At 43.8% G+C, this 9,881-nt stretch overlaps 1 protein-coding gene across 4 annotated transcripts in view; it reads left to right on the top strand.

Annotated features, from left to right (window-relative positions):
* Nucleotides 1-9,881, top strand: part of ITCH (itchy E3 ubiquitin protein ligase) — a 181,076-nt gene that overhangs the window by 166,916 nt on the left and 4,279 nt on the right. For all 4 annotated transcript variants that reach the window (XM_019513092.1, XM_019513094.1, XM_019513091.1 and 1 more), the window contains exons 21-24: nt 1,849-1,969; nt 3,209-3,313; nt 7,032-7,128; nt 7,582-7,654. In XM_019513092.1, coding sequence (XP_019368637.1) covers nt 1,849-1,969; nt 3,209-3,313; nt 7,032-7,128; nt 7,582-7,654 — 396 coding nt within the window. The remainder of the gene's footprint in view (nt 1-1,848; nt 1,970-3,208; nt 3,314-7,031; nt 7,129-7,581; nt 7,655-9,881) is intronic.

The following is a 9,881-nucleotide window of genomic DNA, read 5'->3' as shown; positions in this document are numbered from 1 at the left end:
GGGGGGGGGGGGGGGGGGGTTTGCATTTGTAGGAGCTGGGAAGTTTTGCAGCCAGCTGGGAGGTTTGCAGTGGGCTGGGAGCTTGGTGTGGGGGGGTTGGGTTGCAGTTGGCTAGGAGCAAGGGGTTTGCAGCCTCCCCACTCTGGGCTGGAGTGCCAGGCTGGCTGCACATGGAACCCAAGCAGTGCTATTGGCCCAACCGGGCTTGGCTTCTCCATATGAGGCTTCCCTTAAGGACCAATAGCTGATTCACAGTCCATGTACAGCCAGTGAGGCGGCCACTCCACGTCTTCCCCCAACACCTCCCCACTCCCTCAGCCCCCCATGAGAGTGTGTCCAGCACCCACACATGCATACGCACCCATATATGTTCAGAGGGGTATGTATACTCATGTATATATGCACAGGTGCATATATACACAGATGCACACACGAAAGAGGGGCACCAGGAGAGCTGGGGAGAGTGTAGTGGGGAGTGAGTGTCCTTTAATTTTAATCACAGATATTGGGGTTTTTATCAGAGAATTTGCAATTTTTTATCAGAGAATTTTTTATTTTTTATCAGAGAAAACTAGGATTCCTGGTCATAAATGTAGAATTATGACTTTATTACTCTCTTCCATTCATGCTAGGAGGAGACATTCTGTTAAAAAATGTTACCATGACATTAGGAAAGAGAACGTAGGATATTATGGGCCAAATACATTTCTTCTAAGTGAAATCTCTTCTTCCAATTTTAAAAGCAGTGCAAAAAGCCTAGTTTAAGATGTGACATTTCTGAAATACTACTTTACATGCATAATGCACTTACTGACAGGTATAGAATTAACTGAATTTCTTCAAATGTATGGTGGCATTTTCATCATTTCTGTGATTTGTCTCGAGATAAGTTACTGAAGAGGCATTTGATGTATGTATGAACTATGACAAGGCATCTAACTGAATTGAGCGTTTGTAAATAAATATCACTAAGTCTTACAAAGGTGTGGCTGAATATATATTCTAAATCACATACTGGTTAGGAACCACATTCCTTTTTTGAAAGGTATTAGTGTGGGGGGGAGGTGAAAAAACAGGACTTGCAAAAACCTATTCTTTTCTAGTTTCCAGCAACCCAGGGAGAGCTTGGATTCCACTGCACTCCCACTGTCTCTTGCTCTGTGTCCTGCTTTAGGTCTCCAGAGTTGCTAGGATTAATGTCAGAAATTAGCCATCTCTCCTTCAGACTCCAGTTCTCCTGACAGGTTAGGCTTGAATTCAGCATAATATCTGCTTCTCCCTGGGTTCAGGTTCTTCGGGTCTCCTGCCTGCTTTTCACCCTTTTATTTATGGAGAGTGGAGTTTCTGCCACAGAGCAAAGTTTCATGATTAACAGACACAAATATGGAACTTTCCAAATGGACATAGTCGTTTCTTGGTAAGCTAGCAGTCCTACTTATCTTCACCAGTACAACTTGACCTAATTTTTACCTGTTCGTGGTTAATAGCTAAGATTTCTGGGGAGAATATTAAATATTCAGCTGTTTTGTTTTTTTTCAAATACAGAGGGACTGCTGTGCATTCTTTAGTGTAAGCACTGGATAGATACTGCCTCCTTTTAGCTCCTTTACATCTTTTCTTAGCAGGGTGGCCAGAAACTGTTGGTTTTACCTTTCACTTTAATACTGGTTTGCACTGAATTGAAATATGGTTACAGATTACAATGGTGTTTTGTCCCGAGAACTTTCCATACTATTCTTTAACATAGCTTATAAGACTTCATGATAAAATAGGCTAACAAAAGAAATGCGGATTAGGGTAGCATGAAACCATATAAATGACACATTACCTTTTATTTTCCTTTTCCAGACTAGTAGCAGAATGGAGACTTTCCCGAGGTGTTGAAGAACAGACGCAAGCTTTCTTTGAAGGCTTCAATGAAATTCTTCCACAACAGTACTTGCAGTACTTTGATGCTAAGGAGCTAGAGGTGAGGGATTTTGGGAGGTATTCGTGGGCACAGTTGATATCAAGTTTAACAAAATGCATATGTCTAGTTATCATTTTATAGAATAACGCTCAGTGATGGTTGAAGTAACTGATGGTGGGAAAATGTTTTGTTAAACATTTTGGCCTCATACAGACATTCGACTTCTCCTGGGAGAGTTGCTGCTCTCTCGCAAGAGAATCCATGAGTGTACAGATGTTCAGGATTTTTCTCCTAGAATAAAAATGGCCACTCCAAAAGAAAAATAACCTGGGAACAGCCAAAGTTAAATCATCTGAGAAGAGTTTCTCCTAGGAGAGTAAATGTCTGTACATGCCTGGCTTCTCTCAAAAGAGAACATGGTCCTCTAACATCCCTCACCCCAGGGAGATCTGTGTTGCTCGCAGGACTTTGCTGCGGCTGGCAGGACCAGAATACACCCCCTTCATAACTCTGACATGCTACAGAGAAACACAGGCTGATCATGGGCAGTCTGGGGTAGCCAATCAGGGCCACCCTTTGCACTACTGCTATCTGCAAGGGATCCTGCAGAGCATGCAAAGATGTGTGCATAGGGCCTTCCTCTGCTTGCAGTGTCATCACTGCAAACTATTCACTCTTCGGGGCCTCAGGATTTGAATGTCTGTACATTCTGTAGGGTTGTTTTTTTTCTACTAGGAGAACAAACGTGGGTGAGTTATCCAAGATTATTCGAATGTGTGTACACAGCCTTTATTTAACATATTCCCCATATGTACATTCTCAAAGGCCCTCTCTAGGTTCTTATTGTATAGATAAGTTATTTAAAAAAAAACAAACAAACCCTAGCAGCTCAGGTTAATTTCATATAAGGAATGGGTAGCCTGACAATGTCAATAGTGAAACAAATATATAAAATGGTTTAGCTAGCACACAAAAAATCAAGTGTAGATGAAGTTAGTATCTAACACAGCTGACTTAAACTGAGAATTGGTGATATCTAAAGAATCTTCTATTTCCTTTATTTATAAAGAAAAATAAAATGGTATGTACATAGGAGACAGCATGGTTTACCACAGGGCACTTATATTACATATTTCTTTGTAGCTGCGTTTTAGACTTGAGGTTCACATAAAAAGTGAACATATAGTTATATTTGGTATTTCCAAGTTCAGCACAGTTGGTATCCTTTGCTATCGCATGTGAAAACCATAGAAATAAACTAATACCTTATGCATTTATGTTTATTCCCCCCATAAAAAGGTGCTTTTATGTGGAATGCAAGAGATTGACTTGAATGACTGGCAAAGACATACCATCTACCGGCATTACACCAGGACAAGCAGGCAGATTGTGTGGTTTTGGCAGGTTTGTATTTGAATTCTGCTTTACTTTATAATGTAAAACATAGCTTCATGAGCAGAAATCAAAATTGCAAAATACCTGTTACCACTGTATTTCTACTGCACTTTACTGCGCAATTTGAATATGGGTTAAGGCAAAGAAGTTCTTTTAGTGTGGAGGTGTCTCAGTCCGTGGAGCCCTGCCATCCAGCCCCATCACTACTCCTGGGTCTGATCTGACCCACACAGGACACAGCATGTAGCTGTGGCATGGGACCAGTCTGTGGACTGGATCTGGCCCATGGGCTCCTCTCCACCCTCCCCCAGCATACCTGATCCAGCAGCCACTCAAACTGGTCTGGCACCCGCAACATGAATGGACCCTGGGGCAGCTGGAATGGGTGCCATACGTGGCAAAGTCTGGCCAGAGTGGCAGCTGCACTGCATGTAGTGGCCACCCCAGTCAGACTGTGCTGCACGTGGAGCCTGCTCTAGGACACACAGTGCAAGCAACGTCCTTTCCATGTGGTCTGGGACCAACACAGCACACAATGTATGCAGTGCAGGTCCCAGATTGGTTGAAGCAGGCACCACTTGCTGCACAGTCATAGGGTAGCTGGGTTGAGCACCAGATGCTGCACATTCTGGGTAGCCATTGCACACAGCTGCTGCTCTGGTTGGACTACACTGCATGTGGTACCTGTTCTAGCCACTCCAGGATCAGCACCACAGGCACCAGGCTGGCTAGAGTGGCTGCCAGATCAGGTATTGACATGTACCCAGAGAATGTCACAGGAAAAATGCCTAACCACCTCTCATTTCAGTTAACAGGATATGTGCAATCTTTGCCACAGAGATCCATCATAGATGTTACCCTGAGCATAAGCTACCATTTTGATCAATTATTTTATTCATCCAGAGGTTGTAAAAAGTAATCACCACACCAGCTGAAACCAATGCAAACACAAGGAGTAGGCTTGGACAACAACCCAAAACCTCCTCTCCCTGTAAAGTTTATTAGAACTGATCCAAGCTGTCTTTGTTATTGTATGCCACAATCCCATGACACCCAGGAAATTTAAAAGCCTTCCACTAAGCTCACAGCCAAAAAGCTGACGTAAATATTCGTCTTGTAAAGACTGCACAATTCTACCAGAGTCCAGTAGCACTTGCTAGGTGGCATCCAGCCAAACAAATCATTCAGTGCCAACCCTTCAAACCAAAGTTAATGTCCATGTTAAAAACTATAAAGAATTTTTATTTGCCCCAATATACTACCCCCATTATTGATGGCTTGCTTTTTAATTTGGCAGTTCACATTTTTGGAGCCATCTGTCTTAATGCTTAAGGACTCTCACCTGTCTGCCTTTAGTATCACCATGTGGCTAGTATTCAGTATCAATAGCTGTTTGACTGTTCTGGCCTTCGAAGAATAATGTTTTAAACTAGTCCAGTTGCTTGTTTTTATCCATCATAGCCACTCCTTGCCAAGCTGACAATGCTATGACTTCCAGTGTTTGAAACAAGTTATAAATGTTAAGACTGAATATTCAGCTCATCAGAAAATCATTTTCAACCTTAAGTGTCTCCAAGAGAAATGGAAAACAATGCTTTAAGGAATAATATTTGTATAGCAACTGAAGAAGCAGCACTCAATAGCCATCATGTTTCTTAAAACCCTGCATGTTAAAACAGTTGTCCCAGTTTTTTCTAGAGGTTTGCAGCCATTCCTGCCCTTCCATTATACAGTCTAAGCCACATATAGAGGGCTTATTTGGCAGCCAGTAAATTGCCCAGTTGCAAAGAGGTAAACTCATACTGCAAGCCCTGAGGTAGACAAGTCCTAGCCCAAGCCTTGCAAAATGTTGGATCCATCTCAGTAAGTAACACAGCAATAAGCCTTAATGAGGTATGAACAGCTGACCCATCATCTTCTAGCAGAAACTAGCTGTTAGACTTAAATAAGATTAAGTGCTGCCTTTAAGCTAGAAATCAGCAGGATTTATTGAATGGCTTCTCATTTGCACAATTCATATAGCTGTCCATATTTACCCACAGGCATCCAAGTGGCTTATGCTGTACATCTCTGAAATAAGTCCTCACAGATGAGAATTTTGACAGATTCTAAAAGTCTGAGGGCGTTTATAGATGTGCCACACTAATTAAAAGTGCATGATCATCATGTGTATCAGTGTCCCCACACTGAAAAAATGGCCACAGGGCACTGTGAGCTAAAGCTCATTCAAGCTTTAGTTCAAAGTGCCCTGCTACCATTTTTCAGCACGGGGATGCTGATACATGTGACATTGGAGGCTGCTGGAGCATGTTAATTTCCCAGTTGTGCTGGATTTACAACACATCAAAGCAGCCTCCCTGCATGTGTGTAAGTGCCCAAAATGTCTATAAATGTGAAAATGCAGTTGCCTGACCAATACTGCTGTTCTTCAGCTTGATGATAAAGTATTCTATATGGTTTGCTACAGTGCAACAAAGCTTAGAAAGGCCTGTTCCTTCAAAAAGGAGGAAACCTGTTAAAACTTGTCCTGTCAATATAGTTAGTTCATCATTCTTGACTCTTCCAGATGTCCAAGCTCAAGTTGTATTCCAGACTCCTACTCAGTTGTCCCCCTTCCTTTAGGGCATTCCTCTGAAATATGAATCTGAACTGGTGATGCAACAAAATTATGTTGCTAACAACCATTAATATGTGACAAGCCTGAAATTCATTTCTTCAGTTTCTGCAGCACAATATGTATTCCCTTATAATTCCCATGGCCTTGGAAAACATGGTTGTTGGCTATTTGAGTTGTATACCACTGCTTAATTATCCAGCCAGAATATAATCTTCCAGTTAACAAAATTACTTTGCATTCTCCTCATCTTCCATTATTAATACAGCCACCACAGTGAGAGTATATTCCAAGGGAGACTACATTCCTGTTATAACAATAGATGCCCAGTTTTTTCAGCCAGTGATCAAAGAATATCAAGTGTATATTATTCCAAGTGGAGGTGATTGCATTATTGTATTAAATGGAGAATAATGGCTTCAAAGTCACCTACATACCCATGTGATCTAGCCTCCACCCCCACTTCTGTCATCCGATCAAAGGCCAAGAGGGCAAGCCTTATGAGGAGAGGCTAAGGGACTTGGGACTCTTCAACCTGGAGAAGAGAAGGCTCGGGGGTGGGGCTTGGCGGCAGCCTACAAGTATATCAGGGGGTACATCAGGACCTGGGAGGACAGTTGTTCACCAGGGCTCCCCAAGGGATAACAAGGTCTAACAGCCACAAACTCCTGGAAGGCCGATTTAGACTGGACATAAGAAAAAAATTCTTTTATAGTCCATCTGTCCCGGGTCTGGAACAGATGCCCCTCAGAGGTGGTGCAAGCACCTACTCTGGACTCATTCAAAAGGTGTTTGGATGCATATGCATATCTTGCTGGGATCATTTGACCTCAGCAGACTTCCTGCCTATAGCAGAGGGGCTGGACTCAATCTCATGAGGTCCCTTCCAGCCCCTAGTGTCTATGACATCTCTTAAGTGGAGATCATAATGTTCCAATTTTGCGAGTTGCTGTCAAATTAAAAGCAGTGTGTAAAATATAAATTATTACTTCTGTGGAAGTTTTTCACAGTATTGTAATTCATTTGTTAATTTATAATAATTGATGCTCTTTTTGAACATATTATGTGTATAGAATATGTACCTATATCTGTTTCATATGCATCTTCTTACAGTTTGTAAAAGAAATTGACAATGAGAAGAGAATGAGGCTATTGCAGTTTGTTACTGGCACGTGCAGATTACCAGTTGGAGGATTTGCTGACCTCATGGGTATGCAGAAGAATCCTTCTAATATATTATCTAATATTTTAAATTGACAGAAGTACTGCTTGATTATTTATGACCAGCTGCTTTTATCATGAATTGTACAAAATATATTTACTTTAGCTAGTCTCATAAATTCCTCTTATAATTAAATTACAACAGGCTGGAAAAAAACATTATCAATCTCTAGTGCTGCTATACCTCCTTCAAGTGTGTTTCTTTTAGATTGTGTATTTCATCATGCAGATGGTTGATCTGGATAGAGATGAGTAATTGGAGGCTGATGGGTTTATTCTTCTGTTGTCCCCTAAAAATAAACCTGTCTTACTGAGATGCTTTATATTTGATATGAATATTAATTATTTGACATCTTAAGAAAAGTAAGATATAACCACACATTCTTATGCCAACTACAAACATTAATGAACACTTTTTTAAAATGCTTGATTTTTATTGCAGGGAGCAATGGACCCCAAAAGTTCTGCGTTGAAAAAGTTGGAAAAGAAAACTGGTTACCTAGAAGTCATACTTGGTGGGTCCTTGTTAGATTATTATTGTGTTTCTAATAATCCTTTGCAACCACAACCACTACTCCACTTAAAACATTTTAACAGAGATTGCTCCTCACACCTCACATCCCCACATGCGAGATCCCACAGCCACTGTGGGACCCATGCTGCGTGTAGTGGCCACCCCAGACCAGCTGAAGCAGGCACTGAAGGCAGCTGACATCCTGAACTGGCAAAGCAGGCACCACTGGTGCTAAATCCAACGTGGAGAAGGGCAGATAGGTCCCAGACTGGCCCCAGGTGTGTGCAGTGTAGGTCTTGAAGTCAGTGCCACGTGCAGCCTGGGTCCCAGGCCCTGCACACAGGCCTAGTCTGACACACATGGCATATAGATCCACTCAAGCACCATGGGCCAAATGATGTGGCCCCATGGGCTGGATCTGGCACACAGGCTGTATTTTAGACCTCCATGGGGTAAGGAATCAGTCTTAGGACTCGCTTGTTTTTTTTTTTTATGGTATACATTTCTGAAGTTGTCTCCCATAATGGCTTTCCTAACTAGCAGTAGCAAACACTGCATGCTGCAGAAGTGCTTTATGTGTGAAACTAGGAAGAAACTGGTGAGCATCAGACAATCCTAACTGGTTCCCTTCTGCAGCTGGATTGACACTGTGGTTGTCTCAGTTGATAGTATGGAGCTTGGCACATCTGGATAGACATGCAAAGATGCCAGAATTTATGTTGTGTGTCATTCATCAGTGGTCATTAGAGAAGGAACAAGTGATGCATACTGGGGCTGTGCAAAGCTTTGGTAGCCGATTTGATTTGGAGGCAATTCGGCCCAATTCATGGACCGAATCTCCAAATCCGAATTGAATCAGGAGACCTATTAAAAGCTCCAAATAGATTTGAAGCACCTGAATCAATTCAGAAAAGATTTGGCAATTTGGCCATAGACTAAACAGGCAGCTGAAACAGCTGCCTCCAGCTGATAAATCTTTTGGAGTTGGGTGGAGAAAAGGGGCATAGGGGAGGGAGGGATTGGGGCTGGGGTTGGTACAAGCTGCCCAGCCGGGGAGGGAGGCAGGGGGCACTCAGAGTAGGGGCTCGCTCTGGGCAGAAGGCAGGAGGGCATAGCCAGTGCTGCTGCACCCACATCCCACAGCCCCCCGCCCCGGCTGGACAAGTCATGGCAGGGCAGAGCCCCCGCTCCCAGAGCTGAGGCACCCACATCCTGCACCATTTTGCACCAGCTGGCAAGCAGTGACAGTGCCCAGCTTCTCCATGCCAGCTGGCAAGCAGCGACAAGGCGGAGTCCCCACTCCCAGCACTGATGCAGGCACAGCAGAGCTGTAAGCAGGGGCTCTGCCCTGCTCTGCTTGCCCAGCAGGTCATAGCCCCCATTCCCAGCACTGCCGCACCCACATCAGCACTGGGAGCGGGGACTTTGCCCTGCCACCGCTTGCCAGCCAGTGCAGGGGGACACAGGATGCAGGCACGGCTGTGTTGGGAGTGGGGGCTATGCACTGCTGTCATTTGCCCCACTTCGCCTGGAGCAAGTCACACCTGCATCCCGCCCCCCACCCGGGCTCAGCAGGTGGCAGCAGGGCAGAGCCTCCGCTCCGAGCGCTGCCACGTCTAAATCTCACATCCCCTCGCCCCGGTAACGCGCCCCCCGCGCCCTGGCTGGGTAGCTTGTCCCAGCCCCAATCCCTCCCTCCCCCATGCCCCTTCCCAACCCCAACAGATGTACCAGCTGGTGGCAGCTGTGTCCGCTGCCTCTTTAATCTATGGCCAGATCTCCAGAGCAGCAACCGAATCTTTCAGATCTGATTCGGCCACTTCAAATCGGGACAGTGATTCGAATCTCCGAATTGAATCACTGTCCTCCAAATTGGCTAATCCAAAGCAAATACTTGCCACTTTGCACAGGCTTAATGCATAGACTGAGAAGACTTTTCATGCTATGAGTAGAGATGCAGGCACATTATCCTCAGCCCTTTTGTTCTATATTTTATTGTGACTAATCAGAAAGTATGAATAGTTGCAATTCTGATTCCCAAGTATTTTTTTGTACAGCAGGTCTTTCCCCTACCACTGGACTTCCCATAAACAAGGCCTTAATTTTAGCTCCCAACGAGCTGTCTTGTGTAAGAACATTTCTAGAAAAAGCAGTGTGATCATTGACCCTGGGGCATCTAATTTTAAAATAAGTAATTTTTAACTAGTGCAAAATTTTCAGAGCTGACA

The sequence above is a fragment of the Gavialis gangeticus genome, unplaced genomic scaffold (genome assembly GCF_001723915.1).
Source record: "Gavialis gangeticus isolate Ggan-Ray unplaced genomic scaffold, GavGan_comp1, whole genome shotgun sequence".
NCBI classification, from domain to species: Eukaryota; Metazoa; Chordata; order Crocodylia; family Gavialidae; genus Gavialis; species Gavialis gangeticus.
This window is presented reverse-complemented; position numbering and strand designations above follow the sequence as displayed.